Source organism: Mustela putorius, unplaced genomic scaffold (genome assembly GCF_011764305.1).
Source record: "Mustela putorius furo isolate JIRA1106 unplaced genomic scaffold, ASM1176430v1.1 tig00003870_pilon_pilon_pilon, whole genome shotgun sequence".
Lineage (NCBI taxonomy): Eukaryota > Metazoa > Chordata > Mammalia > Carnivora > Mustelidae > Mustela > Mustela putorius.
In genome coordinates this window covers 9,336,240-9,356,128 of record NW_025422022.1, presented here as the reverse complement: position 1 = coordinate 9,356,128, position 19,889 = coordinate 9,336,240, and the positions used below count along the sequence as shown (strand labels likewise).

Sequence of the window (19,889 nt, the reverse complement as noted above, 5' to 3'; positions counted from 1 at the left end):
AAGAAACCAAAGACAGGAAATAAATGAAGAGATATACTAATATTCACAGACTGGAAATATCAGTATTGTTAAGAAAGCATTTCTTCCCCAATTTTATCTACAGATGCAATACAACTCCATTAAAAATCTCATAAGCATTTTACAGATATTGACAATATTTCAAGGGAAAGAAAAACTAGAATAGCCAGAGACGTTTAGGAAAAGGAAAGTTGAAGAGCTCAGACCCAAGCAGTGTGGTATCAGCAGAAGGACAGACATATAGGGACCAACAGATGAATGGAGAGAATCAGAGTAAAAAACCACACAAATATAGTTCGCTAAATTTTTTTTTTTTTTTTTTTTTAGTTTGCTAAATTTTTGACAGGCGGTTTCCATGGGGAAAGGACAGTCTTCTCAATAAATTATTGCTGAAACAAATGGACAACCACATATGAAAAAAATGACACATTATACCTTATACAATAACTCAATCTAAATGTAAAATATAAAACTGTAAAACTTCTTAAAGAGAACTGTGGAAAATCTGTGTAACCTTGGAGTAGACAAAAGATTTCTTATGTATGACATCAAAAATAATTTTAAAAAATTGATCAACTAGGCTTCATTAATATTTTTTAAAAGCCCTTTTTTTCTCTGAGAAAGACACTACAAAAAAAAGAATAAAGACAAGCAGAGACTGCAAGAAAACACCTACAAGGCACCTTTCGGGCAAAGAAATTGTATCTAGGATTTATTTTAAAAATATCAAAATTCAACAATAAGCAAATAAATATCCCACTTTAAAAAAATGGGCAAAATTTTTGAACAAACACTTCACCAAAGAAGGCATCTGGAAAGCAAAGAGCATATGAAAATATGCTCATTGTCATCAGTCAAAGAAGTGCAAGTAAAAACTGCAATGAAATGCCACTGTACCCCCCATTAGAATATTTTTTTCAAAACGTGCCGGTAAGGTCACAGAACACTGGACTCTCCTACATTGCTGGTGGGAATGTAAGATGGCACAGACACTTTGAAAACCAGTTTGACTGCCTGTTATAAAGCTATGCGTCTCCCAGCCACAATACCCAGAGATTCCACTCCTCATGTCAAACTGTGCAGGAATGGGAACTTACATTCATATGAAAACCTTAACATGAAGGTCTTACAGCAGGTTTATTCATATTTGCCAAATACTGGCAGCAATCTAGATCTTTCCACCAGTCTGGATCACAAAGTACGGCACATTGATACAATTGGAATACTACGCAGCAATACAAAAGAACTAAATGGAAGAAGCCAGACCCCCGAGGCTATTTATTCTATTATTCCTTTCATATGGCACTCTGGAAAACTCATGACCATAGGGAAAGAAAGAGATCAGTGGTTGTGAGGGGCTGTTGGGTAGGGGCACCAGATGTCTATAAGGGAATGGCACAGGGGAATTTGAGGGGTGATGGAATGCCCCTGTATTGAACTGTGGGGTTGGACATACCATTCTATGCATTTGTCAAAGACCGCCCTCGAGTGAGCTCAATGCCATGAAGTGAACTTTACGGTATGTCAACAGAAACAAAATCAGTCAGGATGTGGGACATATCCAAGATGGAATGCAAGCCAAGACAGATGACACAACTGAAGTACAAGTGAACTGCATAACCGCTCTGAAGGGTTGGGAAAAAGGCTCCCCTCTGGGTGAGGGTTCTGACCGGATGGAGTGAAGGCTGAAGACAAAAAGAACTGCACATAAACACTGACTGCAACTGTAAATCTGATTTTTTGCAAGTGGGTTAGGATTTCTGAAACTGGTTCATTAGTTAATACTAAAGCTCTGCAAGGGGCACCCAGGTGGTTCAGTCGGTTGGATGTCTGACTCTTGGTTTTAGCTCAGGTCATGATCTCATGGTTCATGGAATTGAGCCTCATGTCAGGCTCCATGCTCAGCGGGGAGTCTGCCTGACAGTCCCTCTCTCTCTCTCTCTTCCCCTCTGCCCTTCCCCCATAACAAATAAATCTTAAAAAAAAGAAGAAAAAACAACTAGAGCTGAACAAATATGTAAACATAGTGTAGATGGGGACCAGGTTCCTCACTGCGGGTGAAAGAAAAAGAAGGAAATAGAGACTAGAATCAACCGTGTGGACTGAAATTGGGACTATCAATATGGACTCATGTTTTATTCATGTATATTGCATAAGTGTGTGTTTATGTATGTGTGTGTGTGCATGCCTCCCCCTCCCCCCACAGATACAGAAATGAATATAGGTGTGTGTGTAGGTAGGAGTTAGCATATGTACATATACTTCCTAACTCTACCCAGTGACAGAGGACAGAAGCAATGACAGGTCAGTAGCAATGAACACACCACCTGCAAGATCTTGGTTTCTAAACACCATTCTCCAGTAGGGGGAACCAGAGGTCCTTCAAGAAATGGTTGATGTCAGGGCTGAAACATCTAGGGGTGCTAGAAAATAAGGAAATTCTTAACAACAACAACAACAACAACAAAGATGGGGCAAGTCAAAAGGGCACAGGAACAGACCTCAACTCTTCATGGCTAATGAGAACTTGAGCTACACAATAAGAAAAAGTAAGACTGATCATAACCCAAAGAATAAAATACATATCCTTGAGTCCATACAGATGTAAATGAATGAAAGGATGAAAGAACAAATGAAGAAATGGTAACTTCTCCCTGCAGAAAAATCCCAATTAATAAATCAGAACACCCTAGTAATACCCATTGTAGGCAAGATACATCAGCGTATAAGCAGAGTATCTGCAGAGTCTCAAAGTATCTCCCATAAACATTTAATATTTACAAAGGGAATGACAGTAAGTTTACAGTAGAGAGCCCTGGAAGATTAGCCAAAGTCCCTCCAGAGTCCTGGAAGATCATGTTAATATAGGCTAACGTGACCAATAATACCTGTTGACATATCCGGATACGACAACACTGAGACAAGTACAATCACTCTATAGCATGTTCCCAATGATGCGAACCTCAATCCGATCATAAGCATCCACCAGAAAACCCCACTCTGAGGACATCCTACAAAATGACTGATCAGTATTCTCTACAATTGGCAAGGTTATGAGAGACATCACAGACCGAGGAAGTCATCTGAGGAGTCAAAGGAGCCATGACTGCCAAGCGCCATGCGGGATTCGGAAGGGGATCCTGGGCCAGAGAAAGGACATCGGTGGTGAAACTCAAGTCACTTCTGTACTTGAGTTACTAATGTTGAGTTGAAGTTAATCTCTTAGTGTTGGCAAACATTCCGCAGTTCTGTAAGATGCTAACATAAGGGGAAGCTGGGTGAGGAGTATACAGGAACTCTATACGCGTTTTGCAGCTTTTCTCTTAAGATGAAAATAATCTCTTAGAAAGTTGCCTAAAACAAACAATTTGCCAGCACTCCAGGGTCTTTATTTTACTCCCTCAACACCAATATTCTGTCTCTTTCAGATACACTTGCACAATAGCCACTTCCCTGCTGTTTTTATACCCATCAAGGCTTCTTTCTCTGATAAGCAATTTTCTCTTTCTTATTGTTTAGTAGGAAACCATTAATTCTTGAAATCAAATCCAATGCTCCTCTTGGTGAATTTTTAGAAGCACAGGAAATTTCTCCCAAATACATGTGTTAAATTTTCAGCACCTACAACTCTTCCTACCTTGTATTTTGTACCTGGTTTTGCATCTCTTAGTCAGCTGGACATAGGGTTCTTCCAGCCACCGGGGCTCGGGGAGAATGTGGCTTCGCGCTACATACACACCAATGCTATTTGATCGTAACTAGGACAAGGAGCAGATAAGGACTTGATATTTTCTCAGATAATGATTTAAAAAATGTAAACTGTAGGTAATTATTTTGAAGTGTCAAGCCCATAGTTCGTGGGGCTCCTGAGTCTCTGGCTAAATGTTGCACATTCAAATATCCTATTTTAAAAATCTAACTACAGAGTGCTCTGAAAGGTCAACAATAAATTATAGAAATTAAGTTAGCTTATAAATATGCACGAGTTGAATGTTTATAGGCACAGAAATTAAAAGCTTCATATAATTATTTGATTACGCATAGCAGAACCTATAAAATGCAATCCCCAAGAATGGAAACTAATCACTCAACGTTAACTTCACAACACATACACTGGACTTTGTAGCAACTATGGAAGTTTAAGAATACTTGTAGAATAGTATAAATCTTTAAAATTTTTAAATTTTATACACACACATACACATGCAATTTACATGAAGGGTTTAAAAAAGAACATCATATATCATTTAATGTGGAAGGACGGAAGACTATTTGGCTCCATGTTAATCTGATTTTGCCTTGATCCCGGCAAGGTTCAGACTAAAGCTGGAGGTATGATGGGTGGGAAAGCTGCAGAGTGGCTTCCCTGGACCTTTCTCCCTGGACAGAGCCACAGGCGTACAGCTTGGAGAGGAGTTAAGAAGGGCTGGGATTTCTCTCTGTAGCTTTCCTTCCGCAGGACAAGGACAGAGTAATGTTTATCTCTGCATGTCCTGTGTCTTGAAACTCCTGAAGGGGGAGTTCCCAAGTCTGGAAACCTGAACATAAACTCTGGATCATTACCTTACATATTATATACCTTACATGTATGTTACACAGGGCTGATACTCCAGGGTGACAGAGGAAAGAGAAAAGGGATAGCTCAGACGAATGGGAGACAATGGCATCCTTTTAAATACCCATCCCAAGGCAGAGCCCACCAACCCTATTCTCTTGTGTTAATACAAGTCCTTTCATATAACATCACTGTCCCGTTAGCCCTGCTCCTATGCCCAAAGGACACTATTACTACCACATCAGAAATTGTGCCGACGAAAGACGAAGACAGGAAAAGTGACTTGTCTGTGATCACAAGCCAGCAAGCATGAGACCGCAGATTTGTTAACTACTCAGAAAACTTACCATTTAAGACTCTGTGGTATCGTCCATTTTGCCGTAGCGCGTTACATAGTACGAGAACTACCACAGCACGCTGTGCACAGTTCCTGCTCTATCCGACACTGGCAAACTGTGGCTGTGGGCCGCCTGTGGCTCGCTGCGTGTTCTTGTCAATAAAGTTTACCCGGCACGCAGCAGGCTCACTGGTTTACAAACTGTTCAAAGCAGCCTTTGGTCACAACCACAAATGTTAGTAGTCATGACAGAGGCTACATGACCCACGGGACATGAAATACTCAATATCAGGCCCTTTTCAGAAAGAGTCGGCCAACATCCAGGCTCTGCTGTCCTGTTTCAATCTAACCAGCACCACGTGACAGCAGTGATCTCAAACTCTTCTTAGCAAGGAAGTTAAGAGATGTCTCTGTGGCTAGGAAGCATCAAAGCCAAAACTTGGGACCAACCAGCTTTTCATGCACTTGGGAGTCCTGTCATTATGCCGCTAAGATGTACAGATTTCCTACTAGTTTGCCCCAATTGTTTTTTTTTTTTTTTTTTGGTGTAGAGTGTAACACTCCAGGAGGGTAAAAGCTATAGTTCACCCCTCCGCGTCCCCCAGAGACTCTACAAGACATTAAAAAATAATAAATAAATAAATCCACACTTGCTTATTAACAAGTTCATAAATGCGTGGCCCTTACAAATTCTATTTAGTTTACGTCCTCCTAGATAGACATAGTCCCTCCCTGCTCATAAATTTTTCCAATACTCAGTAAAAATTTATGGAAGTGGAAAATTAATTCCCTTAATTTCTGTGAATTTAAATTCATGAGGGAAAGAAGAGGTAGGCAATGAGTCAGTACTTTTTTCAAAAGTGAACGTTTCCATACACTCTGTCACCCAGTTTCTCTAAAGGTGTAGTTCCAACTTCAGTGTGGGTGGGAAGGGCAGCCGGGGCTTCCCTTCGCTGCTACACAGTGACACCTGCTGGAAGAATCGGATGCACAGGAGGCCAGAGCTGCAGGCTGCCGGCCTCGGCGGCCTGTTTTTGTTTTACTCACGTTTGGAAACAGTACTTGGAGACACAAACAACCTTAACTTGAAGGGGAAAATTCTTGTAAAGCCTGCAACTATGGCAGTAATAAGTTGCTGGGTTATTTTGTTTTTGTTTTTTAAAGATGAAAACATCATTAAGAAAATAATGGGGCCAGAGTTTCATGTTTGTTCACTTCAGGAAGTAAAACCAAAAGACTCCTATCCGCGTCGTTTGTTAATGGTATTAACACTTTATCTTACACAGAAATCTCCAGAGCTATTATGGTTTTGTATTGTACATGGAACGTTCTCTTAAAAAGGAGTACTCATATTTTCCCTGAAAATCCCAGAATGACAGAAATATACTGTAAAGGTTTCATGTCGACAGAATTTCATTTAGAAAAATTCAATTAATTTTAAGGGCAAATATGATACAGGTTTTAAATCCTGCGGTCTGACATCAAGCTCTTCCACACATTACCCTAGACTTAAACCCCAGCAAGATCAGATCCGCAGCTGCACTTGGCTACACTGGATAGTCCTCCCCGTTGGGCAGCCGAGGGCACGTATTAACATTCCTAGCACTGCAGTCCGGCATTCTGTTGACAAAAACATTCTTTGGATCAAGGCACGAAAAGCAAATAGCCGGCAGCACGGTTTTTGACACAAAAGGTGAAAACGCGAAAGTACTCACTACTACCCCAAGAGCACAGGGATGAAATTCCAGAGACTGCAATTTTGCATGGCCCAGACGACGACGAGCACCACGGGCGGGCTGGCTGGAGGGATGAGACTTCGTGAGCACGAACGACTAAAATTACAGCTCAAGTTGCTGGTTTTAAACTAAATGGGAACTTCTCTCAAATGCCAAGTGTCCACATTTTAATGGCTGGCTTCGAGAAACTTATAATTCCTCCTGCTTCATTCAAAGTAAATGGTTCCTCGCATCTGTAAATCGACTCCACTTGGAAATTAGCACAAGAATTCATGCACTGAAGGATAAAATGGGTAGCTACGCAGCCTGTAGTTGCTAAGGGTAGTAAGGAATTCTAAAAAATCGAGGTTCTTGGGTCCTTCATCACACCATGTTCGCACTGAGCTTTAATGAGTCGTCTTTAGCAACCGGGGACCTGCACATGACTCTGGTGAAGGACATTCTGAATGTTATGTTGGTTGGCACAGTAGGAAATGGGTTTAAGATAATTTGGAAAAAAAAAAAAAAAAGACTTAAGATAAATGCCAGGAAAATAAATTCTGAAGTTAAGAAGAAACAAACCCACAGTAAAACTTTGGGGAAAATAGACAAAATGAGGCAGACATAAAGGAATAACTAAATAAACATACAGCATTAAGAGGCCTTGGACTTTGGCCAGAAAGCCATAAGCTGGCCAAGACGTTACCAAATGCTAATAATATTTAAGAAATAAATATTCTGGGGGCACCTGGGTGGCTCAGTCAGTTAAGCATCCAACTCTTGATTTTATCTCAGGTCATAATCTCAGGGTCATGAGATCGAGTCCCATGTCCGGCTCTGTGTGGAGCATGGGGCCTGCTTAAGATTCTCTCTCTCCCTCTACACCCCCACCCCACCCCCTGCACACATTCAATCTCTAAAAAAAACACAGACACAGACACAGACACACACACACACACACACACACACAATTTTGGTGAGATACTTTGTAGTAACACTGGCCTTTCATGAGCGTTTAATAAATTTGGTTGTATGAAAGAAAGCTCAGAGATGGTATTTCTTGATGATATATCTTGGTGTGCTACAGAGAAAATAAATTAAATGACCAAACTGCCCAATTTTCCCTTTAAACCTATAAGCACTACCCTTGGTATAGGTTTTCTGGGTCCTATTCTACAAACTCTAGCATTTAGTATCAGGTCTCCCAAACAAAACCATTGTGGGTTATTTGTTTTTCTTTTAAAAAGATCTACCCTGTTTCTTGGATGTCCAAGGTGATCAAGATTTAAATATATGCAGAAGGTCATGCATGTCATGTTGGCACTGACCATCTCAGCGCATGTCACATTCATTAATGTGAGCTGAATCTAATTCTCTCTCTTTTTTTTCCCTTAAAGATCTTATTTATTTATGTGAAAGAAAGCAAGAGACAGCAAATGAGTGGGGCGGGGGCTGGGGGTGTTGCAGGCAGAGGGAGAGGGAGAAGCAGGCTTCCCACTGAGCAGGGAGCTTGACTTGTGGCTTGATCCCAGGTCCTGGGGATCATGCCTGGAGTCAGCTTAACTGACTGACCACACAGGTGGCCCCCTAGTCGTCCTCCCTGAGGTACCATAGGAAACCACGGCTGGCACAGCCACCACACGGTTAGACTAGGAAATGTAGCGTGGCTATCAAAATTGTGTAGGAATTTAAATCAGTATCTGGAGAAGACAATGTCGTACATCGTCACACTGATCAAGCCCTGACATTCTGGAGGAACGGTTTCCCAAAAGACATGAAGCTTCTGAATCTGCCTACTTATTTTTCTTTATTCACTATATTTTTTAGTGGGTATCTATTATCTACCAGCATTGGTAGTGACAAATTTCAACTGTGTTTAGGCAAAGCTAGGTCACAAAGGACAGTCAGCTGGTGGACTTAGTTATTTCAGACTTTACTTTTCATAGGGTAGATCAGCTGTCCCCCCACCCCCACCCCAACAACTGCCATCATGTGGGCACAAAGGGCATTGGAAGAGCCATAGCAATGACTACCTTTTTGAAATAAAGGGAAGAAAGCTAACCATGAGGCATGCTATGGCACCTTCCTGCCAGCCCGACCTTTGACTTTTCCTCAATGTTTACTGCAGATGTGCAGCAACGGCATTCCAGTGCAGTTTCTGGCAGTACCCCGCATCAGGGCTTAATATCAGATTTACTCTAAATTACAAATTTGAGAAATGATACCAAGATTGCAGGGTGCCATGAAAGCATTTGCTAACCGTTCACCATTAAAGAGAAGACAACAAGTTCTGTGTGCAAAGATCCCACATCACACAACAGTCTGACCCCTGCTTTTCATCTAGTGGGCAGGGGAGATGGAGAACACACTAGCAGGCTCGAGATGGGCAGAGGAGCCTATGCGGCATCTGATGTCTCCCAAGGAACCATGGCCATTGGTCTGATCCCTACACGGGGGAGACTCTGTGACCAGGAGACAGGGAACCTCAGTGGGCAAGGGGAGTACATAGAGGCAGAGCTGGCGCAGATCACCCAACACTGACCTGCCTCAGACCCCGGAGCTTCAGTCTACCCGGAAGTGTACATTTCGAAATTGAGAACTGCAATACTTGAAAACCATTGATTCTCCTTCCTAACTTTTTAAAAGTCAGCCACTTCGGTCTCCGACATGTTCCCCTGGGAAAGGAAACTGACAGTAAAGTGAAACACTTTGTGACAAGCTGCTATATTTTATCACATCCTTTATGGAGACCATGAGAGCAGGATTTTAAAATACACACAAAAATTAAAGCAGGAACAAATCAGGCCTTTACCTTTTACGATCGTCTATTCTATGGGGAGAACAGAAATTAATTCCAGGGGCAACAGTGCTCCCTAATTTAATAAATGAAGAGCAAGTTTTCTAAATTAGTCATTACACATTTCTATGTATACATACAACTGGATGCCACAAGGGAAAACCCGAACCAGACTTCGCACCCAAACTTGGGTGGGAATGAGGCATGTAGAAGCACTGAGGTGCTCTCTTTATATAAACAGCCTTCCAGAAAGAGGCGTTTGCTCCATGGAATTATTTTTTATTGCTGTTGCTGAAAGGGACCATCCACTTAATGAACACATGCTTCTTTTAGGCATTGCAGCCTAATTTCCCACTACAAAATAAAGGCGCATCATCAGGGGAAAAGAGAAACAAAAACCAAGGAAAGCAAAACAAAAAAGCTCGGCAATGAAAATTCCAGAGTCATCGATTAAAAGCCCTATTATCTTCTTTCCTTGTTTCAAAAACATTTGAAAAAATAATCCGGATTGAAAGAAGGTGTCTATGCGCCCGAGGAGGCAATGGCTTTCAACGACTTTAGATGACATTAAAACAAAACAAAACAAAACAAAACAAAACAAAAACCTAAACTTTTTAAATCAAAGAAACACTTTCTGTATCATGGAATGTTTAAAAGAGTAAAAATACTAGAAAAACATCATAACAGAGAAATAATGGGTTTCAAGCATCACAACCTCACGAACTGGCACGAACTGTCACCGCAGAGGCTCTGGTTACATCTGAGGACAAACGAGCAGGTGGGCAGCTGGCACCACCACTCCCCGGGCTAAAGCCCCCTTGCATGGTCTAACCTGTCCCGCGGCCCCTGTCAGGGGTGCACCCTGTCCAGCTCTCACGTCCTGTCCCAGTTACATGCTTCATAGCTGTTCCTTTCCCCGGTCCTTGGGGCTTCTGCCCAAGCAGCTCTCTTGGTCCAGCAGGTGGCCCTCCCTTACCCCTCCTCCTCACCAGTACTTTTTTAAATAAAGCGATGTACGGGTAAGTAAGTCCCTTCCCTTTCTTTGGGGGTACCTTAGTCATCTTTCTGCACCATCCAGGCTTCCCTGCTCCTGCCCCAGCCCCAGCTGAGGCTGGGCTTACTCCTGAGCGCTGGGGTGGCGGGGCGGGGGTGGGGGGGCATGCACGTCACCTACAGCTGCTCCAGACTGAATATACATAAAGAGATCAACCAGAGAAGCAACTTTTCTTCCCTGGAGCTACGGAAAAACAGGTCTTCGTCAATCTGGAGTGATCATCACTGAAGATGAGAAAACGAAGAGTCAGATGACTTCAATTACCCTCTCCCCTTCTCATCCCACAACCAGTAACAAATTAACGAACGCCGTCATCGCTTCAACAATACCTCTGTCTACCTTGGCCATATCATGTAAACTCTGTTTACAGGTAGAGGCGATAAACGGCATCTCATAGCTACTGTCTGATTTTAGTGAAGGGATTTCACAGAAAACTAACATGCCCAATTCTAAAAATAAGAAGGTTGAAGAACTTTCTGACAGATTGTAGGTCATTTTTTCCCCTAGTCCTTCATTAAATCAACAACTATTTACTACCTTATCACCTGCCAGCCACCATCCCGAGGAGCCGGAGATTGTGCAGCGAACAGAGAATCCTTGTCCTCACGTTCTATTTCCATAAAACACACACAAACACACAACACACCTGGTAGGGATACGTGCCGCAAGGACTATAAAGCAGGACAGAGAGGCGTGAGTATTGCTGGCAGTAAGAGCGCGAGGTGTGCTTGCCTGGGGGGCTCAGGACGGCCTTGCTGACCTGGCAGCACTGGGCAGGGCACTGAAGGACACGACGAGTTAAGTCCAGCAGGAACTGGCAGAGGCACTTGGAAGACAGGAACTGAGCACAAGGCCTGAGTGGGGGCCTGCAGGGCTATTTAATGAAGAGCAGGGAGACGCGAGTGGGTGCGGCTGGGTGAGCAAGGCCAGAGGAGATGGAAGACGAGCTCGGGAGAGACGGTGTGGGGAAGGTAGTGGGCCGGAGGGCTCCCAGCGCACAGCCGACCAAGCACTCTGAAGGACAGGAGACCTTTAGAGGGTTTTCAGCAAAATAATGATGTAATTCAAAACACAACACAGCAAAAAAAAAAAACCAACGCTTTCGTTGCTGTGCTGCAAGTCTGTCAAGGGGCTGGGGTTGGACACAGAGCAGTCAGGGGTACTCCAAGCCACTGAGTGGAGGCAGTGGTGACTCTGACCAGGGTGGGCGACAGCGGGGGTCAGATGTGGGGAAGATCCTGAACACACTTGGAAGGAAGTGGGAAAGGCACCAAGGATGACTTCAAGACTAGCAGCTGGAAGGACGGGACAAGACACTAGGAGAAGTGCGCTTCTTGGAGGTAAGGGGTGAACGTCCAACTCAAGGGGCCCATGAGACTCGCCAATGGAGGTGGTGAGCAGATGGACAGATGCGCCAGTCCGGCGTGAATACTGCAATCAGCAGCAGACAGGTGGTATTTCCATCAGAAAATGGAACGAGATTACTTAGCGAGTGGGTACAGACAGAAAAGAAAGAGACTGACCACCACAGCCCTGGGGCGCTGCACGTAGAGGCCGTGTTCAGGCAGAAAATAGAACCCTCTCCAGCCACGTAGCATCCTACTGCATGCAGGCTTCTGGGCTTTCTCCCCTAAAAACAAAGACATCTGAGGAACTGTTCGGCAAGATCCCGTCTCTGATTATTGCCGATTTAATGGAGAGGAGGAACCTCTTTTCAAAGAATCCTAAGACACCACTTTAGGACAGTAATCAAGAAAACACGACAGCAGGCTCTCATTCAGCCAACCAGGCAAAATTTAAAATCTTACAGTATAAGGTAGAGTCAAGGATGAGCAGAGACAGAAACTGTTCTAGAAAACCATTTAAAATTAGAAAGCAAAGTTAATTTTCTAGGCATCTACGTACAAGGTGATATTGCTGATACAAATTCAAAACACAAACGAACCAACCACATACTATTCATGGATATATGAAAGCACATTAAATGAATTGAAAGGCACAGTTAGTGTCCGGCTCTGGGAGGGAGAATGACCGGCAAAGGTGACCTGACGCATAATGGTGTGTTTGACTGTTTTTTTTTTTAAAAATACACTGAATTTATGAAAAAGACCTGAGACAAATATGAGAAGATAATCAGGTCTGGTGTGAATCCCTGAGGGCATGTAATAAAACTCTTTGTAATCATTCTGTATTTAAAAAAAAAACCCAAAATATTTTTTTTAGAAGCACAAAACAGAAGAATGAAAAGAAGTCCACTATATAAAACAACAAATGTTTACTACTGTTACACATACATTCCAAGCCCATAATAAAGCAAAAGTAGGGTATGCTGGCTGGCATATTCATAAAGAATTGTTAGGTCTCCAGTACGGTATAGCACTTGGCAAAATCCACCTAGATGCTACAATTTACTATTCAATTAAAACTGTGAAAAACCTGAGTATGCCACCCATAATTACAGTAATTAAAAAAATTTTAACCAAGAGAAAAATCAAGTAAAACTTCCCAGTTTTATCAAAAGATCCCATCTGAATAGGGAATCAGGCTATCAAGTTTGAGTTATCATCTAAAACCCACTTCAAGTGCTTCTGGAATGAGCAGAGAAATACAAACATAAGTGGACAGATATGTAAGTCCACCCATCAGCCAATCTAAACAATACAAGGTAATAATGCAAACCACACTTAATTTTCCTATGCAAATTTTGGATATAAACACTACCTTCCTATAACTTTAGAGGACTCTAGAGATATTTTACTTAATTTTTATAAGACATCTTCTTAAAGACATACTTCTTAAAGTAAAACATGTAAATGAGTGTATATTATAATACTACTTTTTACATCTGTGTTTCTCAGACATTAGTATTTCATATTTCTACTTTGTTCATTTTCTAGTCTGTGAGTAATAATAAAGTTGCTCAAACTCATATTCATTCTTCCTAGCTTTTTACTTCTGAATGGCTCTATATAATAGCAATATAGCAAATAATAATAAAGCAAATAAAATGTTTTTTTCTTCACTTTATCATGGTAGTTAATTTACTGCGTGACTGCTAGGAGCAGAAAATAAACCAAATAAGCTGTATACATTAGAAGTGAATTATAAATAATTCTATTAAATGTGTGAGTGTCTTTAAACAAAGACACGACACAGAATTCAATTTCTGGCAATTCAAAAATCAGCTTTTAATAAGTATGTTCCTAGGACAGAAAAGTAACACATATGTTAATGTGATAGGCACTTTTAAATCCTGATATTGTCATCCCCAAAATGTATAGCCTAAAACACGTAAAAAGCTCCTTATTGTCCTAAATTTATTATGATGATCTTTTTCTTCTATCAAGAATGTATCAGTTTATTCCCAAAAAAGAGTTAAAGGCAATCCTTTCTGTGTGCTCAAAATCCTGAATCATATTGGCTCTACCACTTAAGGTGTGAGTCACTTCCTTTGCGTATCCAGAAAAAAATTCAGGGTGATTCATTCAGTGTGTTACTGGTTGTCAGGTGGAATAAAACACGTTTGACTTTTTACCTATATTTTCAATGATATCCTTACCACTTTCTATTTGGAAATTTTCTAGATATCAGACTAATGCATATTAACTAAAACATAGCAAGCAAATAAAGGTCGAATTGAGGGCACATTTCAAAAAAAGTAGGACAACTTTTTAGGGAAAACTTCTCTTTGGTTGATAAATTCTTGGCTTAAAAAAAAAGTCTTAAGAGAGAATAATTCTACTCTCTAATGAGTCAGAACAGATGAACAGGTTTACGTTCCCTCAAAATTGGTTAAAGATAAACACTTCTATTTGTTGAGTGAACACCGTTAAGAAAACAACCGGTTAACTTCTTCAAAATAACAAACATCTTGGGGATGCAAACGAATGTTCTAGTCCACAAACATTTCCAGAGCAGCCACTTGGGGTGAGGCTGTGCACCACAGGCTGTGGGTGAAGCGGGCATCACTCCTTCACCAGCTCTGCTCAGGACATGCTTCGAAATCTCGGTGAGGAGGTGAGGTAAGCAGTTGTAGATTAACCCCAAAATAAGGCAGAAAGAGACTCAATGCTTCCAGAGAGCAAACATTAAACTGCTACAGGAGCTGAGAGCAGGGAGAAGTGGCTTCCCACAGTTGGGAAGGGAAAATCAGAGAAGGCTTCGTGGCAGCAGTGGGTTTGAGCTAGACATCGAAGGAGAGGAAGAGTTTTGTACAGTGAACACTGGGAGCCATGTCTGCATGGGGACTGAGGGCGGTGGGGCGGGTTTAGGGGAAGGTTGGAAAGGGAGAGAGCCAGATCAATGCCACGTAGGCAGGAAATTTAAGCATGAGGATAGGTGAAAGAAAGAAATGAGAAACAAGGCCGGAGGAGGAGGAGGACAGCAGACCGTAACGGACTTTGAAGATGTGTGGTCTGGCGGCTGGCAGTTCACTTGGGAGGCAAAGGGAAGCCAATGGAAGACTAGCAGTAGAGCAGGAGTGTGAGCAGACACATGCTTCGGGAAGATGGACGTCTGTGGGGCTGGATGCATGGGAAAGAGGACAAACTACAGACGGGAACATTGATTCGGAGTCTAATGTATCGTGTAAATAAGCAGCAACGACAGGAAGAACTAGGAAGTATCAGTGCGAATGGAAAGAAGCGTATGGATGCAAAAAAACCAGCACATTGTAAATAGCATTTATGAAAAATATGGAATAAAGCCTTACCTGATTCTTCTGTATCTTGTTCATCTATTAAACCTACTGAGACTCCTAAATCCACACATTTCTTGCTATGTGTCTTGGACTTCATGTGTTTTGTCAGATTTCCTTAAGGGAAAAGAATGTTTACTAAGCTTATGTAGTATTATTTTGCTCTCACATTTGTTAACACTGGCAAGTTTCATTCCTATTTCAAGTGAAAGCACAGACTGTGGTTATACAATTCTAAGACTAAAATTTGGACAAACAAAATAATTGATATCTGTATGTTGTAATAACCTTGCTATTCATTACTAATAGCTTTTCTTTTTCAAATCTGCCTCTGCTACCCGGATGAGGTCTACTTTTGCCTTTGGTTTCTGTTCTGAAGTCCTCATTTATTTCTGAGAACATTTTACATTTAAAGTCCCCTTGGACTGCACTAAGATCTGTGGTTCCTATAGTCTGAAACCTCCCCCATTGTGTCTGCTGGATCTCCCCCATGGTACCTTGTTTCCCTGCATACTTTGTAGTTGTTATTGAAAGCCCATCTTCAGCAAGACTGTTTCCCATGGAGTCTTAAGGACCCTGGGTTGTACGAACATCTCTATGGATCAGTTTTCCAACTGCTTCTACTTGGGACTTAAGGTTTCAGACCACTAATTCTAGACTAACTATCTATCTATGAATGACATGGCAGAGGTCAGGGGTTTTGCTTTTTAGGAGGTATCTTTTCCTCACTTGATCCAAAGTCACCCGGCAGGAGGGCCAGGCTTATTTCAGAAGCCTCAGACTCCATTCCAGAATTGAGGTTAAAACCCCAGGGCTGGATAGCTGTGATATTCCCACAAATTCTTTTTTTTTTTTTTAATTTTGTTTGTTTATTTAATCAATGTTATTTTTTAAGTGTCTATTACTATTAGGGCTAGCATGGAGTTTCTTTTTTCTTTCTGTTACCTGGGAATTTGTTTTTTTAAATTTCAAGCTTGACTATCTATTAAAAACTACACTTGGTTGTTATGTCAAACAGAATTTCTGTTCACTGGAAGCTGAGAAAGAATTTCCTGCATTAATTTCCCTTCACCATACTGACTAGTAGAAGTCTCTCAACAATATCTCTAAAGAGGTGTTTTCTTTGGCAGCTAAGTATTACCAGGTTAACTGGGAATCCCTGGGCATATTTGTCCCACGTGATCATGAATGCAGGGGGGGAGCTCAGGTTCTCTTCTGGACACCAAGCAGCTTGAGTGGAGAATGCCACACACACACACACACACACACACACACACACACACACACCTGCCAACAAGGGAAAATCATCTCTTTTGAGAAAACAATCACAATCTAAAGACTTAGTTTGGTTAGCAGGGGCAGACTAGTATTTCAGCATAAGCTTCCAGAAGAGTTAAGAATGTCTAAATTGTTGCTCCCAGCTCTGGGCTTGCAGTCACTGGAGGGCATGGGACACGGCTGTTATTTGTAGAACCTCAGGACCACTACAAGTGCCTTGTTCTGTGGAACTGGTCACACTTGTCCCAGCCAACTCTTGCACTAGACAGTACGCCGGACAGCACCCCAGAGCCTGGTGCTTTGGGGGCTCCAGTGTGAGAGGGTGCCTGGACCAGATGAGGTCTAAGACCCATCAAACCCTGACTTCTATAATTCTAGAGGTGATATCTGGCTTACATGGCCTGGCCATGCCAGATGCTTAATTTAAATACACAAAAAAATGAAGCAAATATGGCAAAATGTTAATGATTAGTAAAAGGTGGTTGGTAACTGGTATTCATGATACAGATCTTTACTTTTCTGTCTGCTTCAAAACTTTCATATTAAAAAGCTCAAAACAAATGGCTCAGCCATCTGAATAAGGCTGAAATTTCCAATTATAAGTCAAAGCACTTTCTAATACAATAGCAATATCACAAGCCAAATTACGAGTTCTACTAATAGTCTCTTTTAAAGTGCTTTTTTTCCCTAAATATACAACTATAGAACATTATTTGCTTCTTATAGAAATTAATGGATAATTATAACCAGACAAATTTGGAAATATAAAGTTCTAATAAGCATATTTTCTCATAACTTGAGCTATTATTATTAACCTACTTCTTAAATAAGTTAAAATAAATAAACACTCTGCATTTTAACATGCAAAATATACATATTAAGATGCAAATATCCCTTAGCAATGCCATGAACTTCGTGCATTAACTTAACAAGTAAGTTTTTTAACAGATTTAATAAACATGACCCTAAATCCTCTGGAAAGCACATGAGCTTTTGTTTCTGGGTTCTGACGGCTACATATAGAGTGTCTAGCTTTCTGTGTATAAATGACAGTAAATCTTGTAAAGATGCAAAGCTCACTGTATATTTTCTGCTGACTGACCTTTAAACAGGGAAACAAATTAATTAAAATTCTTCTGAATATGTCCTCATAAAATAAATTAAGAGGACAAATGATGAAGCAGAGATTTACACACATTGCCAGGGGAAGCATCACTCTCTCGCACTGCATATATCCTTCTCTGGGCGCCATTTCGCCCCCTCTGTGTGCCCATATTGATGTTGCACCGTCATTACATCGCTCTTTCTGTGACCACCAGACACAGCCAGTGAGAAGTCGAGCTGCACTAACTAGGACAACAAGGTAAATCCAGGAGGGCAACATCTACAGCCTCATCTAAAAACAAGTCTCCTGTTACTTAGCTGCCTTTAAAGATACTGTGGGGTCTGTCTCACAGATAGTCCCAGGAGGCAGACTTCTACAAGAAAGCTGACCCATAAAATAAAGAACTGTCATGGTGGGAAGAGAAAAAGACTGAATTTCTAGCATTTTCTTCACCAGTCTCCTTAGCCAGATAGCTTTCTTCAAATGAGTATTTATTACATAATTCCAAAGAATTAGCTGACAGCACAAAACATTTGAGGTAAAGTCAGAGAAGCAGCGCAGCAGAGGGGCAGAGGATGTGACCGCAGCGAAGACTGCAGGCTCACTCTTCAGGGGTCCTTGGGCTCTGTCAGCCTTTTAAGAAACGTTTATCTCAACCCTGACATGGTGCCCTGTTGAGTTATTTCACTAGGATTGCTCGTTGGTAATTCAGAGTATTTGTCTTTGCCAGAAGTCTCTGGAGTCTGATCTGGCTTTCCACATCTAAGTGTTCCTCCCTCTCCTGCCCTTATTTTATGAATATAGTTTTTTGAATACCCTGATTCCTTTTCCTCCCTCTGTTGAGAAATACTCATTTCACCGTATACCTGGAGCCTCTTCTATTTAGTACTTGGCAATCTTTTATTAGTAACGCTGGCCTCTTTTTGGCCTCCTGGTCTCATACTGGAAAGTAACCAATGTTTCTTAATCACAGGATCAAAACCAGTGAAAGGGCAACAAATTGGGTTAAGAGATCAAAGCACTTTCTCTTATCACACCGGCACACAAGGCCAGGAGGAACATCCTGAAACCCACCCTCTTCTTCCAGAAGGAGAATCCACATCACAGCTGAAGGACTACGACCGTGAACCTCCCAATTACTCATGTTGTCTTGAAACTCTTCAGGAACATTCCAAGCTAGCTAAGAACAGTCCCGCTGCTGTTGCTTCCATCACTCTGGCCTCAGGTACTAGTGGCTGGTAAAGAGAGTGAATTCGAAGCTGCTTATTAGCCGCTACCTATTATAACTCTCTTTAAACACTAAAAAACACTAGCCCAAAAAAGGAAATAAATTTTGCTGAAGAGCTGATCAAGTTTTAAAACAAGACCCCTGAAGACAGCCAATATAATCAGAAAAAAGGTGCATGTTCACTCAAAAGGGATAAAAAGAAGTTTCTGTTAAAAAAAAAAAAAGAAAAAAGAAAAAAAATTTTGTTGTTGTTGTTTTTTTTACAGAGATTGCGCTTTCAGGCAGATAATTTAAGAATACATTGTTTTATTTTAGAGAGATTCCTAATTTTTAAAGGGTTGTATGGGATATTAAAGCCTCAAGTAATATATTTTTACATAATGATTCATGAGCAAGAGCCTAATGGAGAAAGCCAGCATTATTTCCTAAGTCGTGTACTCATTATATGTAGCGGGGAATCTGAGGAGGGCAAAATTACCTTAACTACAATAAGGACTTACAATTTAAATAAAAACATATAAAGAATACAAAAAGAGTACTAAATATAATTTTAATGACTAGTTCAGAGTTCTATGCACATTAAATAGTGTAACAGCAATTTTGTGAAGCTGAAATTCAATAGAATTGGGGTATAAAACAAAAAGCATCATGGAAAAAAGAAATGGCTATTCATGTCTAAAATTAGATAATAAAACATGAACATAATCATTATACATTTACTACAGTTATTATTTAAAAATTTTCTTCAATCTTTTTGAGTTTACTGGTATTCATGAAAATTTCTTTCTCTTCTTCAGCCCCAAAGTATTTTTGAAATGTATTAGTCATCGTGTTATGCAACTCTAATTTGGGGAGTAAAACAAAAAAGGGCAGTTTCTCCTCTTAAAATGTCATATTTATTATATATGATGTAAAAGTGTATAATTAAAAAAAAACTTTTTTTTTCCCTCAGAGGTCTAGAGACAGATAAAGAAAGAAGTCTACCATGTTGACAAGACATATTTATCTTAGTCAATTTAAGCTACTGCATCCCTGGTCAAAGAGTAGGCAAAGTTGGGTCTCAGCTCTACTAACTCAATGCATATAAAAAGGACCATGAAGCAATG

At 41.0% G+C, this 19,889-nt stretch overlaps 1 protein-coding gene across 5 annotated transcripts in view; it reads right to left on the bottom strand.

Moving 5' to 3' along the window:
• Window positions 1-19,889, bottom strand: part of HIVEP1 (HIVEP zinc finger 1) — a 143,998-nt gene that overhangs the window by 10,108 nt on the left and 114,001 nt on the right. For 4 of the 5 annotated variants that reach the window (XM_004753716.3, XM_045067023.1, XM_045067024.1 and 1 more), the window contains exon 7: window positions 15,188-15,289. The exons of the other annotated variant lie outside the window; for it this stretch is intronic. In XM_004753716.3, the coding sequence (XP_004753773.1) occupies window positions 15,188-15,289 (102 nt within the window). The remainder of the gene's footprint in view (window positions 1-15,187; window positions 15,290-19,889) is intronic. 5 annotated transcript variants of the gene reach the window in all.